The sequence below is a fragment of the Salmo trutta genome, chromosome 29, assembly GCF_901001165.1.
Source record: "Salmo trutta chromosome 29, fSalTru1.1, whole genome shotgun sequence".
Classification (NCBI taxonomy): domain Eukaryota; kingdom Metazoa; phylum Chordata; class Actinopteri; order Salmoniformes; family Salmonidae; genus Salmo; species Salmo trutta.
In genome coordinates, this window is record NC_042985.1 from 36,494,878 (window position 1) to 36,516,965 (window position 22,088).

General features: G+C 43.6%; 1 protein-coding gene across 3 annotated transcripts in view; it reads right to left on the reverse strand.

The window, feature by feature from the left end:
* Positions 1-2,446: 2,446 nt before the first annotated feature.
* LOC115167530 (activating molecule in BECN1-regulated autophagy protein 1) overlaps positions 2,447-22,088 on the reverse strand; it is a 94,616-nt gene continuing 74,974 nt past the window's right edge. For all 3 annotated transcript variants that reach the window (XM_029722021.1, XM_029722022.1, XM_029722020.1), the window contains exons 16-19: positions 15,032-15,142; positions 14,504-14,700; positions 5,857-5,991; positions 2,447-3,734 (exon numbers count right to left, since the gene is read on the reverse strand). In XM_029722021.1, coding sequence (XP_029577881.1) covers positions 3,100-3,734; positions 5,857-5,991; positions 14,504-14,700; positions 15,032-15,142 — 1,078 coding nt within the window. In that variant the 3' untranslated portion in view covers positions 2,447-3,099. The remainder of the gene's footprint in view (positions 3,735-5,856; positions 5,992-14,503; positions 14,701-15,031; positions 15,143-22,088) is intronic.

Here is a 22,088-nt window from a genome sequence, read left to right on the forward strand (position 1 = left end):
TGATCTAAACGCTGGTAGCACATGTGTACTGTACCCTGTTATTATTAAATCAACCTTTTAAATACATAAGTAATCATGATGAATGTTAGTTTTCTTTTATGGAACAGATGAACCAGTGTTGCACACACATCCAACTGCATACTGTACACCTGATACAGGCATTACACTGGGGAGGAAAGGGTAACGATATTTTCTGGCAACACTCTGGTAGCAACATCTTGTAATGCTACTCGGTTTGGCTTAATATTATGACAAATCTCGAATATCGGCAATATTTGCCATCAACGATATGGTTGAGATATTGTGACGCGCTAGACCAGTGGTTCCCAAACTTTTTATAGTCCCGTACCCCTTCAAACATTCAACCTCCAGCTGCGTACCCCCTCTAGCACCAGGGTCAGCGCACTCTCAAATGTTGTGTTTTGCCATCATTGTAAGCCTGCCACACACACACACACACACACACACACACACTATACATTTATTAAACATAAGAATGAGTGTGAGTTTGTGTCACAACCCAGCTCGTGGGAAGTGACAAAGAGCTCTTATAGGACCAGGGCACAAAAAATAATAATCAATAATTTTGCTCTTTATTTAGCCATCTTACATATAAAACCTTATTTGTTCATCAAAAATTGTGAAGAACTCACCACAGGTTAATGAGAATGGTGTGCTTGAAAGGATGCACATAACTCTGCAATGTTGGAGAATCCAATCTCACATAGGTATGTGGTTGCGAAGGGCACCAGTGTCTTAATAACAGCGCGATTTGCCAAGGCAAGAAACTCTGAGCACAGCCCTGTCCAGAAATCTGGCAGTGACTTCTGATTAAATAACATTTTCACAGAACCATTTGTTGCAATTTCGATGAGGCTCTCTTGTTCAGATATCGGTAAGTGGACTGAAGGCAGGGGATGAAAGGGATAACGAATCCAGTTGTTTGTGTCGTCCGTTTCGGGAAAGTACCTGCGTAATTGCGCACCCAGCTCACTCAGGTGCTTCGCTATATCACATTTGATATTGTCCGTAAGTTTGAGTTCATTTGCACACAAAAAATCATACAATGATGGAAAGACTTGTGTATTGTCCTTGTTAATGCTGACAGAGAAGAGCTCCAACTTCTTAATCATAGCCTCAATTTTGTCATGCACATTGAATATAGTTGCGGAGAGTCCCTGTAATCCTAGATTCAGATCATTCAGGTGAGAAAAAACATCACCCAGATAGGCCAGTCGTGTGAGAAACTCGTCATCGTGCAAACGTTCAGACAAGTGAAAATTATGGTCAGTAAAGAAAAATGTAAGCTAGTCTCTGAATTCAAAAAAACTTGTCAATACTTTGCCCCTTGATAACCAGCGCACTTCTGTATGTTGTAAAAGCGTGACATGGTCGCTGCCCATATCATTGCATAATGCAGAAAATACACGAGAGTTCAGGGGCTTTGCTTTAACAAAGTTAACCATTTTCACTGTAGTGTCCAAAACGTCTTTCAAGCGGTCAGGCATTCCCTTGGCAGCAAGAGCCTCTCGGTGGATGCTGCAGTGTACCCAAGTGGCGTCGGGAGCAACTGCTTGCACGCGCGTTACCATTCCACTATGTCTCCCTGTCATGGCTTTTGCTACATCAGTACAGATACCAACATCTTGACCACCAAAGTCCATTTGATGTCACAAAGCTGTCCAGTACTTTAAACATATCCTCTCATGTTGTCCTGGTTTCCAGTGGTTTGCAGAAGAGAATGTCTACCTTAATTGACCCCCCATAAACGTAACAGACATATACCAGGAGCTGTGCCAGGCCCGCCACGTCTGTTGACTCATCCAGCTGTACATGTCTTACTACTTGAAAGTCGTCTTTATTCTCGCTCAAAAAACTCCCGTGGCTTATTTTTCAAATGGTCATGTTTCGTTTCTAAAATGTCTGCGCAAGAGTGAAGGTTTCCCGCGAGAGAGTAACGGTTAATGTGATTGGATGTTAATTATTTGACTAGGCTACTTGTATTTGACATTGTGTTGTTATTTCGCTGAACACTAGATGGTTTAATTTTATTTTTGGCAGTGAAACGAGGCTACTCAGGTGAGAAAAAAACCTCACCCAAATGTATAGCCCCATTGGAAAATATAAATGTACTGTTTTAAAATAAAGAAATTATTTGGCGTACCCCCGACGGCATTGTGTGTACCCCCCAGGGGTACCCCCAGTATGGGAATACCTGCACTAGACAATACTCTATTTGAACTTTACAAATCAAAAACGGGCTGTTTATCAGTTAGGCATTATCAATGTGTTCAAAAGAAGTCTAAATGAGAAGGTGATTATGATATCATAAATCAGCAAAAAAATAAGTCTGGAATTATTTTGTCATTAACAGCGCACAGCGATAATAACGAACATCGCTCATATTTGGAGTAGCATATTGTGGAATTGGTCTCCCTAAATTCTACTCTGTAATGTAATGCTCTCCTATGTAGTACAAGAGATTCATAGTTATCTTGGGTCAACTACATCTTTGCAAACCACTAATCAACCATAACGACTAGAATGAAACATTTTGTAACTACCAAGGGTGACATAGAACATCCTCTTTCACACACAATAAATATAACTTATAGACAGAATCATAAAATGTGCTTCTACTATACCAGCATCTTGCTAACAGTGAGCAAGGGGCAGAGTCTTAACACGTTTTGAAGAACGTTGCAATTTGATCATGGAATTTGGTCCCAGGTGGCATTCGAAAACCACCCATCTGAACCCTGATTGTAAAAGAGTCATTCAGGTCCACCTCTCTCCGATGGAATGGTCAAACTGTAGCTTTGGATTCTTGCTCTCAATTAGGCAATGACAAAAGTCTGAAAGTGGTCAGGGCACGCAAAGGAACACCACATCCAAGAAAGAGACCGAGCCTAATCCTAGGTTGAAGATAGGTCTCATCCAGCCTACTATTGGATAGAAAACTGAACAGGCAATGGAGGAGTGGGATGAAGTTTTAAGTGCCTAATTTCATTGTCGGGTTTCGAAAGCCTCCAGAAAAACCAGTAGTCAATGTAATAAGGCTAGAAGGAGGAGAGTCTTCTAGGTAGAGATCATGACCATCTATCGACTGTAGGGGTCTCCATGGTAACTGGCGCTGAAGTTGTTGTCAAGAGGGGAGACAACAGGGGACAGGGTTGAAGAAGAGGAGGAGGAAGCAGAGGGCAAGTGTAGATCTAGATCGTCGACAAGTCCCACACCCTCAAACGCATCGTCTGTGTCCATAGGGGTCCCATCGGTCCCCTCCTCCACCCCAATGGGCCCCTGAGGGCTGAGATGAGAAGAGACTGTGATGTACTGGGAGGGGAGAGGTGCTACGGTTCGGCTATGGGCCCCAGAGGGCTCTAACAGGAAGCCTGAGCTCTCGCCCAGCTGCATGCTGTGGTGGGTCAGAATACGGGAGGTGGGCTCTGTGAACGACAGAGTGCCGCGGTGGGATGGAGAGAAGGACGTCCAACCACCTCCACCGAGACCCTGACCCCTGCCCTGAGTGTCTCTGCCCCCATCCTGAGCCTCTGTCCCAGTCTGGGAGCCGCGGTGGATGCGGTGGCTAACGATGATGTTGTTACCGAAGCTACCCATGGAGGCCATGGTGGTGCTCTGCTCCCTCTGGACCACGGCCGTCATACCACCCTCGGCGATCAGCCTGCGGAGCCGAGAAACGGCGTCCTCCCCACTGCCCTGATCTTGAGATTCCCCTGGGGAGAGGAGGAAAAGACACGGAGAGCTTTGTTAAACATACAGCAGAAACAGCTTCAATAGGTTGTAGTTGGTCACTTGGTTCCATTAATTTCCTCAATGTTGGATTTACTTCGCAATGTTCTACTTGCTCAACATGTTGTTTGCGCCTAACTACAATACACACATGAAAAACGAAAACAATTTCCACTTCTACACAGATGCATGTCCTCTGCTTGGCATTTGAGAAACTCCCTCCATAAATGTAACCAGACAGTATAAACTATTTGAGGGAAGGTGGAAGTGGCAAGCATGACGTGATTGAAGTGGGCCTCTTCTCTGCGATTTGGCATGGCACGGTGATATCTGCGTTAGCCGTAGCGCTAGCCCTAATGAAGCCCACATTACCTGACAGGGGAAGAATATAGTTACTTACAAGGCTGGCTAAATGTCTTAGTGTCCAACTAGCCTGGATTAAGCCACTCCTAAAACAGCAATACCAGCCTGCTCTAGCATCCAGCCCCTACTATAATACCACATACTGTAATCATATTACTCAGGCAGCTGCTGTTGGTGTAGAGTTCAACTTATCCCAATCACCTACTGAAAGGAAATCAAATATTATTTTACGAGCCTAAAAAAATATATTAAGCAACATCTCGGAGGAAGTGCAGCCAAATAAATCTTTGAAACTAGACAGCTGTGTACTGTAACATCCGTGAAGTATGAACATGGTGCAACTCAGTGTTACATCTACCTGTCAAGTACACATGGTTATTTGGCTTTGCCACAACATGATTGGCTGTTAATACCCATTAAAACATTTTTTATATTCCGCTACAGGCAAAATAAAATGTATATGAAGATTACTGAGGGAACGTCAGCGGCCTAAATGCTTTGCAATCGCACTTAATGTGATGCGGAGACTGAAAATGAGAGAGTCAGTAGGCGGCCTCTAGCGATGCATGGAGAAGCCAGACTGACAGATCACAGTACTGTGTGTTATCTGTCAGTCACGAACTCTCCTGGGACTCTGAAAAGAAATTCATAATGTAATTTGTGTCAAAAACAAAGCCCCAGTCAGAAGCACACAGAGGAAAAATAAACAAGGGCGGTACTGTAAGGTGGAAACACTGCAACTTTAGCATCCAAAACTTCAGGCATTCAGGATATGAACATAGTATTTATTTATTTTTAAATGTATTATTGTACGTATGGCTGTCCCTTCTATTGAAAACGGGGTATCTGCATTGGTGTTTTTGTCAGGCACTTAAATTGTTGGAGAATGAAATGTGTAAATTTGGAAGAGTAAACACAGGCTGTATGTTGTTGTTGTTCTTCATTTGAATTGGGCTCCAAGCAACCATAAAAGTTTGTGAACAACGGTATTACACAGTTAATCAGCAGAATACCACTGGGTGTGCCAGCAGGACAGTGGCCCTGGCAGTTCCATTATTCTTATGGATGGGGCTACTACTGTACATTGGAAAAACATTCAAAAGAGCTACTGTTTACTATGTACAATATCATAATCACCACCTTTATTTTTCACACCATGTTTGCTGGCAACAGTCACATCCACTCCACAATTTATGGCTGCTGTATTCAATACACAAATGACGATAATTTGTGGTCTATAGATCATGTGCGTGTGCGCGCGTCGACAACTAGGTTGTAATAATCGCAGCCATAATAATGCTCTGCTGCCCCTACAAGGGAGAGGCCATTCATGGGATTAATGAAGGGGGGAATATGAGGAAGGAGGCATCCTCCCCCCGTTTCCTCCAACCCAGAGATAAGGAGACAGTGAGTACTGGTAATCTCCTCAGACAATGACCAAACTCATTTATCACAGCCAACCACTCCTGTGGACTGACTGGTCTTGCTAATGATGGTGGTGGTGGTGGAATGGTGTTGCGATCATAGATATAGAATTGAGATGATCTCATGACGTGGGTTCTCTTTGGCTCACCTGGAGCTACATTATGTCTCCTATTTGTCAGCTATTTTGCTCACAGGCAAAGATTGTCTTGACTTTTAACACTATTTTGTGGCATATAAATGATCCCACAAATGCCAGTCAAATTGAGATAAGAGTCTATTTACACTGAGAATCAGGTGTGGAGGACTGGATGAGGTTACCTGGGTTAGCCAAGGTGGTGCTGGCCTCTGTGAAGGCCTCGGCTGACTCGCCATCCTCCTGCAGTGTGTGAGGGGGCGTCTCAGGCACCATTTCTGTGCTGCTGCCTGGATGAAGGTCCCTTACGTGTCCACCGACTTGGGGAGGAAGAAAATAAAACACAGCGCATGTTGAGACCTTGTTCGCTGGGAGAGAAGATGCATTTGCTTTTCATTTTATACACTTTGGAAAACATGCGTGACTTGGTGACACCAACAGAATCTTATGTTCATCATGTAAGAGAAAAACTACATCCAGTCAGATTACAACTGTTTACCCAGGTAAACATTCAAACTCATTAAAATCCTCCAAAAACAAGCTCATTGTGAATTAAGGGAATTCTTCAAGGTGATCTGTACCAAAAAAAAACATGCCTCAAAAGAGATACTGTAGATCGGTAAGGAGTGTAGTACTCTGTACAATGATATATTTGTAGAAATATAGATTTACTCTGAGTAAATAGAATTCAGGAGAAACCTGTGCTATGTTGAACCATTTCCCTCAAACATGCTTCCTAAAGAAATGTTTAGTCTCAGTGAGGGGGAGAGGAATCGGATTAGTGCAGTATTTTGTTGCTCCATCTGCGAAGTGGAGAGATGAAAGCCTCCATTGGGTGGCTGCTGTCTCCCGATGAGGAGAGTGGGTGAGGAGTGTGTAAAAAAATAAAAAAATAAAGCTAAAACGTCCCTCGTATATAAAATTGGACTAGTAAAATGTTCTCTCACACCTCCAAAATCATGGATATCTGATTGTGACATCAAAGGTGAATATTGGCATGACTATTTTCACCTCTAGATCCAATCAAACCAGAGACTGACAAGGCTAGGGGATTCTACTGAAACTCGCATGGCATCAGGGAATTGGATATAAGACCTGTCAGTGGGTGGCATTCTATCTGACTGTTTGACACCACAAGGCCAGAGGCTGCGCGAGTAGCACTCTCTGTGTCAGTCACCTGTCCACCTGCAAACTGAACTGCATAACCTTTTTAGAGTGGAGGTTTTCCCACAGTAGCTTGACAGACACAAATCCATTTAAGGTTTTTTTGCCTTAGAAGTGATGTTTCCAGTGATGGATTCCACCCATATCTTAATGACGCTTCCTCTTAATAAGTAGATGACAGACGAGCCTTGGTTGGTTAACCACAAAGAAATGAAACCATGTACATTACAAAAACTGTACGGGGAAGTTTCAGATCTAAGATGATTCTCATTCAAACCATAGAAATGTGAAGTCCTTCACCCCACACATGTATAACCTGTGTAATTACAAGCTTTTCAATAAACAAAGTTTACAGTCATTCAACTGGAGAGGTTTCTTGAGGACCCTGATAGTAAATGCTAAGTCCTGGGCGTCCTCTATTGCTACTGTAGATTAGTCAAATATCTAGTCTATTCTCCATATCCCCATCGAACAGCGGGAGGCTCCATTTAAATCATCTTTACGTGGAGTAAGAGAGCGTCTCCTTTATTGCTTTGCCCTGTGTCACCTCCCAAGCGTGGCCCATAAATACCGAAAGTGTTGAGGGAAAGCTGCCTCCGTAACGACACAGCCTCTATAGGTACATCGGAGGAGAAGCGCTGAGCATTTCCTATAGTGTCTCTGGCTCTCCTATCCCTCTCCGTGGGATCAATTATAATTTGGCCTAATAATGCAACTCGGGCGCTTTAGCTTTATCACTGTCCTGCCAAATTGAGGGCGGCTGATTTACGTGACCCCAGCGGGACATTAGGGCTCTCCGAGGTGTGTCGCTGCCTTAATGAAAGCATGTGGGAAGTGTCACCTTGTATTTAACACTCTCCTCTACACAAAACGCAGGGTGTCTGGCTGGCTGGAGGGGACTCGACTCAAACAGGAGATGGGCTAAAGTCACTTTTCCAGGTGGGTGGGTGTAACAAAGGTGCTGGTTGGATTCTTTTTTGGGGATCCTTCAATACAGCGGGCTTTGGGGAATACGATAAATCAAAATGATTTAACTAAAATGACACATTAGGCCTCACACAAAAGTGAAAGTAAGACACTGGGCAAGAGTCATGCCGAGAGTTCTTTGAGCCAGGTGTAATTTGAAGCACAAAGGCTCGACTGCCAAGGCATAAATACTGTAGGTGTGTAGTGACTCTATAATCATAAAATGCGATCATCTTCTCACAACAGTGCCGCTAATCCATTTCAAATGAACACGTCGAGCAATGTTTGAATTCAACTCGCTGAACAAGAGTTGGGCCTGAGGAGTGTGCCGTTACGAATTCAATGGGATGTGCGGAGGCGCGTTCCCAATGCCTGCTCTCTCTCCCAACGGCAACACTCCATCAGCCATGCGCTGGAGAGGGCGGCTGAAGAGTCACTTAAGGCATCACAGCCATGGAGATGCTGATTAGTCAAACCAGCCAGCCCACAGTATGTGGATGGATGATTCAGATCCGAATGATACGTAAATATAACTTCCCTTTGCACCAGGCTCATTGTATAACAGAGCAAACAGGCAAATGCAATTGCATAGTTGTCCATTTGTTGGGACTATTTATGACGTAACGATTTTGACCTACAGTTAATTTCCACCCACAGCAATAATATTATGATTAATAAATTCAGGTTTTAATCATTAAAAGCCTTTCTTTGTGATGAGTAATATTAGGCATCCTGATAGTGGTGTTTTGTACCTCCATCATTTTAGGGGAAAATTGGCAAATACACAACTTGCATACAATACGTCCATCTACCATTCTGAAAACTGCTTGGATAATAAACTCAGCAAAAAAAATAAACTTCCCTTTTTCAGGACCCTGTCTTTCAAAGATATTTGGATTTTTATGAATTAACTTTACAGCTCTTCATTGTAAAGGGTTTAAACACTGTTTCCCATGCTTGTTCAATGAACCATAAACATTTAATGAACATGCACCTGTGGAACGGTTGTTAAGACACTAACAGCTTACAGACGTTAGGCAATTAAGGTCACAGTTATGAAAACTTAGGACACTAAAGAGGCCTTTCTACTGACTCTCAAAAACACCAAAAGAAAGATGCCCAGGGTCCCTGATCATCTGCGTGAACGTGCCTTAGGCATGCTGCAAGGAGGCATGAGGACTACAGATGTGGCCAGGGCAATAAATTGCAATGTCCGTACTGTGAGACGCCTAAGACAGCGCTACAGGGAGACAGGACGGACAGCCGATCGTCCTCGTAGTGGCAGACCACGTGTAACAACACCTGCACAGGATCGGCATATCCGAACATCACACCTGCGGGGCAGGTAAAGGATGGCAACAACAACTGACCGAGTTACACCAGGAACGCACAGTCCCTCCATCCGTGCTCAGACTGTCTGCAATAGGCTGAGAGAGGCTGGACTGAGGGCTTGTAGGTCTGTTGTAAGGGAGGTCCTCACCAGACATCACCGGCAACAACATCGCCTATGGGCACAAACGCAACATCGCTGGACCAGACAGGACTGGCAAAAAGTACTCTTCACTGACGAGTCGCGGTTCTGTCTCACCAGGGGTGATGGTCGGATTCTAATTTATCGTTGATGGAATGGGCGTTACACCGAGGCCTGTACTCTGGAGCGGGATTGATTTGGAGGTGGAGGGTCCATCATGGTCTGGGGCAGTGTGTCACAGCATCATCGGACTGAGCTTGTTGTCATTGCAGGCAATCTCTGTGCGTTACAGGGAAGACATCCTCCTCCCTCATGTGGTACCCTTCCTGCAGGCTCATCCTGACATGACCCTCAAGCATTACAATGCCACCAGCCATACTGCTCGTTCTGTGCGTGATTTCCTGCCAGACAGGAATGTCAGTGTTCTGCCATGGCCAGCGAAGAGCCCGGATCTCAATCCCATTGAGCAAGTCTGGGACCTGTTGGATCGGAGGGTGAGGGCTAGGGCCATTCCCCCCAGAAATGTCTAGGACCTTGCAGGTGCCTTGGTGGAAGAGTGGTGTAACATCTCACAGCAAGAACTGGCAAATCTGGTGCAGTCCATGAGGAGATGCACTGCTGTACTTAATGCAGCTAGTGGCCACACCAGATACTGACTGTTACTTTTTATTTTGACCCCCCCCTTTGTTCAGGGGCATATCTCTGAAATTGGAAACACTTATCTCCCTCACTAGCTTTAAGCACCAGCTGTCAGAGCAGCTCACAGATCACTGCACCTGTACATAGCCCATCTATAATTTAGCCCAAACTACTACCTCTTCCCCTACTGTATTTATTTATTTTATTTATTTTGCTCCTTTGCACCATATTATTTATATTTGAACTTTGAACTTTCTTCAAACTACAAATCTACCATTCCAGTGTTTTTCTTGCTATACTTTATTTACTTTGCCACCATGGCATTTTTTTGCTTTTACCTCCCTTATCTCACATCATTTGCTCACATTGTATATAGTCTTATTTTTTTTTCTACTGTATTATTGACTGTATGTTGTTTACTCCATGTGTAACTCTGTGTTGTTGTATGTTGTCGAACTGCTTTGCTTTATCTTGGCCAGGTCGCAATTGTAAATGAGAACTTGTTCTCAACTTGCCTACCTGGTTAAATAAAGGTGAAATAAATAAATAAATAAATAAAAATTATTCCATTTCTGTTAGTCACATGTCCGTAGAACTTATTTCAGTTTGTCTCAGTTGTTGAATCTTATGTTCATACAAATATTTACACATGTTAAATTTGCTGAAAATAAAACAGTTGACAGCGAGAGGATGTTTCTTTTTTTGCCTTTTCAGATAATATTAGATATTATGAAACCCAACTTCAGGTTTGAGTAAGGAAGTAGATATCACGTAAGATTCCGTTAGTGTTTCACCTCCTTAAGTGTTTCTTATATATTTGGGCTTCCGAGTGGCGCAGCGGCCTAAGGCACTGCAACTCAGTGCAAGAGGCGTCACTACAGTCCCTGGTTCGAATCCAGGCTGTATCACACCCGGCCGTGATTGGGAGTCCCATAGGGCGGCACACAATTGGCCCAGCGTCGTCCGGGTTTGGCTGGGGTAGGCCGTCATTGTAAATAAGAATTTGTTCTTAACTGACTTGCCTAGTTAAATAAAGGTCAAAAAATACATTTAAAACAATATATATAAGAGTGACTCTAGTTTTTTTTAATAGGAAGGACAGCACTCCACTTCAAGAAATAGGCACATTTTCACTGGAGAATAGTGGAGTCTGAGCAGTCAACTTTTGAAGGGCGGCGGGTTGGAGTCAAAGCAATCAACCTTTATTACCATCTAAATCCTGGACACCTGTCAGAGAATCCTCTCATAGCTCAACCTGTATGACGAGGACCATGGCAGAATAAACACACACACACACACACACACACACACACACACACACACACACACACACACACACACACACACACACACACACACACACACACACACACACACACACACACACACACACACACAGACAGAACTGGTTTCAAGTGAGGTACAGTTAGTACACTCCTACATACAGTGGATCTCTATCCCCTTGCTATGCTATATAATCATTATACCAGTTATTGGTACATTAACAACAACAATAGGGGAGTAGAAACAGAGATAAATGTTAAGTGCCAGATACGATTGCAAAGGCTGGGCATGAGAGCTCTTTTTCAATTTCTCGCCAGGTGTTTATTGTTTCAATCATTCATTTGTAATTAGTATAATGGAGTTGTGCTAATGCTCTCGCAACATAATGTATTGTGTACAACATTCCAGCTGAGCCAAAATGGACTCTGGTGCTCTCTTTGTGGATATCGACTTTATGAAATTGAGTCTAAACCCCTTCAGATAGTACCTTAAAAAGCCCAGAGACACAAAAGTGGACCATGCAGGTCTCATTTTCTCCGATAGCACTTACGTTCCCAGATGTGCCACTGGGAAACATGAAGATACAGTAATGAAAATTATATTTCAGTGCCCCAAGAGAGACGGGTTTTGGATGAGACCCAATATCACAACATCTATTTCTGTGATCTGTTACTAAGACAGTTAATGCAGAGATAGGGGGTAATTGGTATTGCTATATTACCACTGGGACAACAGACAAGTAATGATCCACGTCACCTGACTTAGGAGCCAAGGGCAATTAAGAGGTTTGTGTCTTAAAGGGCAACTTTTTTTTATTTTTTACTTCACATTGATTATCTGCAGCACCACCCCAACATCAACATGTGTGAAAATGCCACATTTCTGTTTTGTAGTAAAGAGAGGAAGTATACGTACTTCCAACAACATCATTGATGTGCATCATGTGAATTTAACCAATTATGAGAAGGCATTACCTACTAATTGGTTGATGATGTCATTGGAAACACACCATCTTCCTCTATCTTTTTTTACCCCAAAATATAGAAACGCCATTTTCACATACAGTATTTTGATGTTGGGGTGGTGCTGGAGATTATGAATATGAAGTTGAAAAATTGTGAAATGTACCTCTATCTAAACAAGTATTTGCTTCCTGTTGCCAGGTACTGTATAAGCCTTTAGTGCATGCCTTTGAGGTCTTTGTTTTGCTCTGTGTGGAATGAGGTCAAGGAGGTTGTTCAGACTGATTGCAATTAGGTTAAGTCTTAAATGCCAAATGAAAAGGATTCCATGAAAAGTTAATTAAATTATGACGCTACTAATTTGCCAGGTTGTATTTCCCGACAGCAACGAGGAACAAATTCCCCGTTAATGAAAAAAAAAGCCATTGTAGAAAAACTGTTGTGTTGTGCAGTAAAATGGAACCTGATTTCCACAGTTCACTCGCTCAATTAATGAAAGTATCATCCTGAAGATTTGTCAATTACTCATTTGTGAAAGTCCTTACAATATGCCTGAGGGGAGCCTTGGGCTCTCTGCATATTGTGTTTAGAATATTAAATAGTTCTGGGATTCATTTGATGGTGATTTAACCAGACTTACCTGTTAAGACATTACATAGTTGAACAGCTCAGTATTATGAAAACGATGTACCGTGCCTTCAGCAAGTATTCAGACCCCTTGACTTTTTCCACATTTTATTAGGTTACAGCCTTATTCTAAACATTTTCCTAAATCCACACACCCCCCCATAATGACAAAGCAAACACAGGTTTAGATTTTTTTGCTAATTCATTTAAAATAAAAAACAGAAATATAACATTTACATAAGTATTCAGACCCATTACTCAGTACTTTGTTGAAGCACCTTTGGAAGCGATTACAGCCTCGAGACTTCTTGGTTATGACGCTACAAGCTTGGCACACATGTATTTGGGGAGTTTCTCCCATTCTTCTCTGCAGATCCTCTCAAGCTCTGTCAGGTTGGATGGGGAGCGTCGCTGCACAGCTATTTCCAGAGATGTCTGATGGGGATCAAGTCCGGGCTCTGGCTGAGCCACTCAAGGACATTCAGAGACTTGTCCCGAAGCCACTCCTGCGTTGTCTTGGCTGTGTGCTTAGGGTCGTAGACCTGTAGGAAGGTGAACCTTCACCTGAGTCTGAGGTCCTGTGCACTCTGGAGCAAGTTTCCATCAAGGATCTCTGTACTTTGCTCCGTTCATCTTTGCCTCAAATCTGACTAGTCTCCCAGTCCCTGCCGCTGAAACACATCCCCACAGCATGACGCTGCCACCACCACACTTCACAGTAGGGATGGTGCCAGGTTTCCTCCAGACGTGATGCTTGGCATTCAGGCCAAAGAGTTAAATCGTGGTTTCATCACACCAGAGAATATTATTTCTCATGGTCTGAGAGTCTTTAGGTGCCTTTTGGAAAACTCTAAGCAGGCTGTCATGTGCCTTTTGGAAAACTCTAAGTGGGCTGTCATGTGCCTTTTACAGAGGAGTGGCTTCCATCTGGCCACTACCATAAAGGCCTGATTGGTGGAGTGCTGCAGAGATGGTTGTCCTTCTGGAAGGTTCTCCCATCTCCACAGAAGAACTCTAGAGCTCTGTTTGAGTGACCATCGGGTTCTTGGTCACCTCCCTGACCAAGGCCCTACTCCCCCAATTGCTCAGTTTGGCCGGGTGACCAGGTCTTGGAAAAGTCTTGGTGGTTCCAAACTTCTTCCATTTAAGAATGATGGAGGCCACTGTGTTTTTGGGGTCCTTCAATGCTGCATACATTTTTTTGGTACCCTTCCCCAGATCTGTGGCTTGACACAATCCTGTCTAGGAGCTCTACAGACAATTCCTTCAACCTCATGGCTTGGTTTTTGCTCTGACATGCCCTGTCACCCGTGGGACCTTACACACGTGTGTGCCTTTCTAAATCATGTCCAATCAATTGAATTTACCATCTCAAGGATGTTCAATGGAAAAAGGGTGCACCTGAGCTCAATTTCACATCTCATAGCAAACGGTCTGAATACTTACCTAAATAAGGTGTTTCTGTTTTTTTATTTGTATAAATTAGCAAAACATTTGAAAAGCCTGTTTTAACTTTGTCATTATGGGGTATTGTGTGTAGATTGCTGAGGATTTGTATTTATTTAATCCATTTTAGAGTAAGTCTGTAAAGTAACAAAATGTGTAAAAAAAAGTCAAAGGGTCTGAATACTTTCCAAAGGCATTGTAGATCTAGTAGATAGGGTAAATACTGGAGGGATTGGGGGAGAGAGATAGAGGTATAGATATAGGTAGATGTACTGTCTGTTGCTTGGGAGGCCCGGGAGGTGCTGGGAACCTGTGGCTCTCGGTCAGTCTGTGTTTCGGCATTCTGAAGCTGTAGGACGGGTGTCTGTGTGCCTTGTGAGGTCACAACGGGGGTAGGGTGACGGGGCTGGAGACCGATGGCGTTCATAAGTCCCATGTCCCTTTCAGACCTCAAGGGGGCCCTGCTGCTCCTGCAAAACACAGCCATATAGTAAATGCTGATAAAGGCCATACGGATGGAAGTGTGCGTATGAGACTAGCGTTGGCATTGCATTTTGTTAAATAAATGTATTGTTGTGAGCAAAAGGGGAGAGTCCAATGTCAACACACAGAACTAGCGCCGCCTTTACTTTGACAGAAGCGTAAACACAGTTCAGAGAACGCCTGCTAGACAGAAGACTCATATCTCCATTGAAGAAAAAAAAATAATACTTGCACATCCCCCTTCTCTGAAAGCCACATATACCTAACTAGTGTTCTCACACACACCATCCTCAAAGGCCTGCCCCAGCCAATTCTCACCCTGGCCGCTCTCCATCGCGGCTCCCACCGGTACCACTGCCTCGATTGTTGTTGACAGCAAATATGGGCTCACTGTGCTCAGCGGGGCCGTCTCCGTCTGACTGGGCATCTCTAGAGGGGAGAGATGAAGTAGAGAGAGAGAGAGAGAGAGAAAGAAACAAAGAGAAGGAAAGAGAGGGACATTGTACAATAAGTCATTACCGTCATGTTGTTGCTCATGTTTCATCATTTGGTCATATTTGTATGTTAAATCAGAGAACAAAAATGTTTAAGTTACAATGTTCCACTCGTCATGTCAGACCTATACAGCAGGTATATGCTAAAGCTTTCAACAAGTTACAGTATTTCAATCAATCAAAAAAGGATGTACTGCACAAGCAGATCCCTCACAACAGTCCCCAAGCATTAAGATGAAAAAATCTGTAGTACTGCTTCAGAGCTAAAAATGATACAATGTTGACTGAGGGATGTTGTCAGACCTGGATGCATCCACAATTATGATTTAATCTGATAAAAAAAATCAATTCAGGGCAAGCACTCCGGCTATCTTCGGGTAGAGTATAAATACAATTTAAATCATTTTACCTTGCAGTGGAACAGTTGAGACCAGTGCAGTATTATGAAATCAGTCTGAGAATCTTACCAATAAGTGTCTGTTCAATTGGTGTTGAACCATAAAATAACCTGAAGACCTTCAATTCATATCGAAAACATTCCTGTCCAGCAGGATTGGATTAAATCTTATGAAGCAGAGACAGAATGGCACTGGAGTTCCATGGTTGCCATGGCACCTAGAGGTAGCCTTGGTATTTTAATCCTACAAAATGATCCATCATTATTTGTTAAGTGTTTAAGCTCATTGTTTCTAACAAATCAAAATCAAATCAAATTGTATTTGTCACATGCGCCGAATTCAACAGGTGTAGACTTCAGTGACATGCTTACGTACGTGCGCCTAACCTACAATGCAGTTTCAAAAAAATATGGTTAAGAATAAGAGATAAAAGTAACAAGTAATTAAAGAGAAGCGTTTAGTTTTTTATGATAGCTTATCAAGTATAGAACATAAGAAACTCTGTATTTTTTTTTTTTATCATCAACGTTAAATTAGTTAACATATTTGGCTAGAACTTGCAAATTGTCCTAGATCTTTCTAGATCCTCATCTCCTCGACCAAAGGCTGGATGAAAAGATTCTGAAATGGCAGCAACTTTCATTTATTATACAGAAGGAATCCTCAGAAGAACAGCCTCTTTCAATACGGGCTCCTACGGACAACATGGTGAGGGCGACGAGGCGGTAGGAGACTAATTAACAAACTAAAGTCCATTGTATGCACTCACAATGAGAGTACCGGAGTTAGGTGATAAAGGGCCTGGCCATTTCTGCAGGCTGACCCTCAGGCAAATTACGTCACCCACTCCCAAGCCAATACAGTCCAGAAAGAGAGCAGTGGACCAACCAAAATACAATGAAAGTGTTTCCACCAATGTCTTCAGACGTCGTGCACTCTACAATCTTCAATCCTTAACAAGTCGCCTCTTTTGTATGACTTTATCTCAGATTTTGACATGATCTGCGTCACTGAAAAATGGCACAAAGAGGGGGACTTTTACAATGTAAATGCTTCAGCGCCGCCTGGATATAAATACATTGAAAAGGCACACAGCCACGGCCGTGGTGGAGACCTTACTGTTTTATACAGAGTGCTTTATTTTAAACCCACAGACTGTTGCTGATTTTCAGTCTGAGTGCCTCGCTTTTAAATGTAAACAACCAAATCCTCTCACTTGTTATCCTTGTTTACAGCCCCCAATCCCCTCCAGACAAGCACCGTTTTTTAATTCCTGAGTTTTGTGAACTATTAACCTCTGTATGCTCAACCCTCTCCAACATTGTCCTTTTAAAATCCATGTTGACTCACCCAAGTGCTCTATGGCTGCTGACTTCAACTTGCAGGACTGTCTAAACAACATGCAACATGTAAAATGTTCCCCACCCACAACCGTCAACACACAATACGTTATCACTGGAGATGTCCCTGCCTCTGACTTGGATGTCCTCGAACTTGGTATATCTGACACAAGCCTGTGACACGGTCTGAATGCTCCCTCTCCGCTCCACTGCCCAATGGGGGCCATTCCATTCTGCAACTTAAGGAAACTTAACACATCCCTCTTCCTGGAACACATCCAGCCCACTTTTGAGTCTGACGCAAGTGAGCGGCCCTCGACGACATGGTCAACCTGTACTACAGCGCTCTGAGTAATACACTGAACATCATTGCTCCCGTAACCTTCCAACACTCTTCACCCTGGTTCGCTGACGAACTGCGCAGAATGAAGACTCATGATCGTAAGCTTGAGAGGCGTTGGGAGGAAGGACGGCTTCACTGCCCATCTACTGGCCTACAAAGACCACCAAAGCAAGCTATTCTGCTGCCCTAAAATCAGCACGATCAGCCTTCTACTCCACCATGATTGACAACAACGAGGCTAACCTCAGAATCCTGTTCTCAACCATCAACCACCTTAAACCGCATGCCCTCCTGCAGCTATATCTGAACACTGCGATCGGAACGTTTAATACGGGCCTTAAAAAAAAAACATGTTTCTACACACTGTCTTTCTTATAGTCCTAATCTGGAAAGTCCTTTTAGCACCTAGCCTACTGCTATTTCCTGCCTTGATTCTAAATGTATATTTTTATAGTATTTTTTTGTATCTTTGCCTATGTAGAGCTATGCGATAACACAGTAACGAAGAGCACTACATGTTTTATTACTACTATAAACTCGATTGAAAGACATTCTCCGGTTCTTTTCTATAATTGTTATCCAGTAGTTGTGAAAGTAGTGTTCACGAGACAAAAGTGGTCGCGAAAATGGCGGACATTGCGCTCTCTTGCGCTGCTGTGTGTGAATCTTGCTAGCTGACACTCAAATGGCGAGGGGCTGAAGCTCATTGGCTAGTACTCGAATTGCAAAGGGGCTGGCCCACGTAGGGGAAAATGTAGGGAGAAGGGCACGGCACAGTTTCCAGAAAAACAGTCACTTTCAAAAAAAATGGGGATTCTGTGGCTAATTTAGGTAAAACAGTAGATCTTCTCATAGGTTATGCATGTATGAACTACACATTGACACATTCAGCCCTAAACGGGAGGTTTAAAAAAATACTTAGTCGTCGCCAAAGTTGCAGAGCATGTCTTTAGGTCACACCCGAACAGCAATGTGGCCTGAGTGTTGGGAGAATGCAAGCTGCTCCATAAAGCAAGGTTAAATTGAACAGCTAGAGATAGTCAAGCAGTTGGTTTCTGTGAAGACCGCACCCATCAAATGTGTCCATCAGCTACATCTTAGAAGGAAACGAGCAAAATAAGTTTCCACGTTCCATTAATCCCCCAGCATCAGTGGACAGACAGGCAGCAGAGTCAGCGAATCACTGATAAATCATGTACACTTAACGACCCTTCCGCTACAACCGTTTATCAAAAATAAGTACGATACAGGGAAATGAGATACTTGGTAAGAAACTGAGCGATGGCACTCTTTTTGGGGTAGTTACCATGGATTTAGGAAAACCGCTGGCAGGCATTCAACTGTGGACGATATTCATTTCAATAGCACAAAGGTGGATATCTTATAAGGCTGTTCTCACGCCGGTGGGTAGATAAACAGTATGTGTATATTTCCAAAGACCATATTCTGGTGTGTAAGCCAGTGCAGTTGATGGACTGGTGTGCTGAAAGGAAAAATGGATGAGAGAGAGGGAGAAAGAGGGGATATTTTTTTTTTCACTCACTCCCTCAGGCAAAAATAATATAATCTGAGAGACAAATTGAATGCATGACACTTATAATCGCTGGAACGGCGGCCCCTGACATGCTACTGCTTTCAAATCCTGTCAGATTGTCTGCTTTACCTTGGCTCTTTACAGTAAGCACACCAGGCAGAAGAAGAGACCTGCTCAAATCCCCAAAGGAGGAAGACAATCCACGTCTTCTCTCATTTGCATGAATCCGACACTGATGCTTCTTCAGCGTGGCTGACGGTAGGGAGTAAGCCTTGCAACCAATACTTCAGGTGCCACCTACCGCTGATGTTCCCTTGAGCAAGGAACTTAAACCCCCCTAAACTGCACATCGGGCACTGCGGCTGCTCTCTGCTCCAGCCTGTCCAACCTAAAGTGTGTTTGTGTGTACGTGTAAATCCAGGGGGGGGGTGTTATAATTGAGCTCTGCAAATATCACCAGGATGGTTAAACAGACACATGCATAAGTTATGCATCTGTTATTTTGACTCAAACCTGTGTCTGAGCCAGAAATTGGATATGGGCACTGTTTGCTTATTCATCACTGTCTTGGATAATATGTAGCAGATGAAGTTCATTAGCAAGTACAGTACCACGTCCAGCTGTAGTGAGTGCAGTTTTGCTAGAAACTCCTTAACACACTTAGAACAACACTAAGAACTGGAATGGAGACAGTTTGGACAGAGATGTTTGGGACTCGAATGAGCCAGAGCTGAAGCCTAAACTGTTTTGCCAAAGGTCTCCATAAAAGGGATAATGAGAGCTCTTCCTCAGGGCTCCTTTACCCAGCAGTCTCTGGGTGACTGGCCTGTTCTCCTCCAGCTGTTCCAAACTCCGGCGGGCACAAAACCCCTCCACCTCATTACAGTTAGAGGCTTTTATGGGATATCAATGTGTGTGTGTGATGATGATGATACACATACAGTACTATAGAGAGTGAAAGTGCTGGATATCATGAGAGTGCATCTGGTTTACAAGTCCCTACATGTTCTGCTTCAAATGTAAGAAAGCCACTGTGTAAAGTGAGAAGCAGGAGTGGGATAATCAATTTGAGGATAGATTTCCTCAGGTACCTGTACATGTACAACCCTGGTTCCAGTCAGATAACCAATCAAAGTCCGCAGTTAACCTGACATAGACCCTGTACTAACTAGCAAGGAATTGCTCGCTTCGAGGCATGTAACATTGAAACATGCATGAGAGCATCAGCTGGTCCGGATGATTGTGTGATCATGCTCTCCGTAGCCGACATGAGTGAGACCTTTAAACAGGTCAACATTCACAAAGCCGCTGGGGCAGACGGATTACCAGGACGTGTACTCCGAGCATGCACTGACCAACTGGCAAGTGTCTTCACTGACATTTTCAACCTCTCCCTGTCTGAGTCTGTAATACCAACATGTTTCAAGTAGACCACCATAGTCCCTGTGCCCAAGAACACTAAGGTAACCTGCCTAAATGACTACCGACCCGAAGCACTCACGTCGGTAGCCCTGAAATGCTTTGAAAGGCCGGTCATGGCTCACATCACCACCAACATCCCTGGAAACCTTAGACCCATTCCAATTTGCATACCGCACCAACAGATCTAGAGATGATGCAATCTCTATTGCACTCCACGCTGCCCTTTCCCATCTGGACAAAAGGAACACCTATGTGAGAATGCTATTCATTGACTACAGCTCAGAGTTCAACACCATCAAAGCACATCACTAAGCTAAGGACCCTGGGACTCAAGACCTCCGTCTGCAACTGGATCCTAGACTTCCTGACGGGCCGCCCCCAGGTGGTGAGGCTAGGTAACAACACATCCGCCACTCTGATCCTCAACACGGGGCCCCTCAGGGCTGCGTGCTCAGTCCCGTCCTGTACTCCCAGATCACTCATGACTGCACGGCCAGGCACAAATCAAATCAATTTATATAGCCCTTCTTACATCAGCTGATATCTCTGTACAGAAACCCAGCCTAAAACCCCAAACAGCAAGCAATGCAGGTGTAGAAGCACGGTGGCTAGGAAAAACTCCCTAGAAAGGCCAAAACCTAGGAAGAAACCTAGAGAGGAACCAGGCTATTTTCACCCCCCCCCCCCACGCTGCTGCTTCTCTGTTATTATCTATGCATAGCCACTTTAATAACCCTACCTGCATGTACATAATTACCTCAATTACCTCAACACCGGTGCCCCCCGCACATTGACTCTGAACCAGCACCCCCTGTATATAGCCCCTCTATTGTTATTTACTGCTGCTCCTTAATTATTTGTTTTTCTTATCCCTTACTTGTTTCTTTTGTTGGTGTTTTTCTTAAAACTACATTGTTGGTAAAGGGCTTGTAAGTAAGCATTTCACTGTAAGGTCTACACCTGTTGTATTCGGCGCATGTGACAAATACAATTTGATTTATTTTGATTTGATTTAGAATTCCTACCTGTACCATTAGAGTATTTGGCCCGTGAAACATTTTAGACCCCGAGCACACTAGCTGTGAATCTGAAAGGAAGTTCCAAGTATACAATCCAAGAAAAGCTGCCAAGAACAGAATACATGGTGGGAGTTGGGTCAAACTTTCAGGAGATAGATAAAGAAATAAAATCGACAGTATTAGGACCAAGAGGGGGAAAGTTATTATTTTATGAGACTATTTCCCAAACAAGGCCACTATCTCTCTCTGTCCTGATCTCATTTCAGTTTCATCAGCAACAACACGTCCCTGCTCCGAAGCAAAGCTGCTTATAGCACAGCATGCTTGATAAAAAAAAAGTGACATTGCATTATTTTTCATGCTGTTATTCTATTTAACAAAAACATAAAGGCTGCAACAGCCAGGCTTGCAAAATTGAATTATGGGGCTGAAAAATCAATCCCACGATAGAAAACTACCACAACAAGTTGTACCCAAATCCCCCGAAACTAGGACAATGGAATGTGAGATATTTTGGTGTGGGATGACCACTAAACTGAGAAATCAGACAGCCAGAGACGGTGAGACGTCTGGGTAACAGCCGAGTTTGACAGGCTGCTGTTAGAACGCCTCTGTTAGAACGCCGCTGTTCGATTAGGCTTTCCCGGATGATTAGGCTAACCAACTGGTCCCAGTGCCTTCTGTTGACCACACAATGACCAACAGAACTCCGCTAGACCGTACTCCACTTGTGGGGCAAGCAACCACTTTCCCACTCAAATTATATTTGGTCAAGGTAAAAAGGTGGCTAATCAGTACAAACCTGTAGACTATAGTTGAAACAAA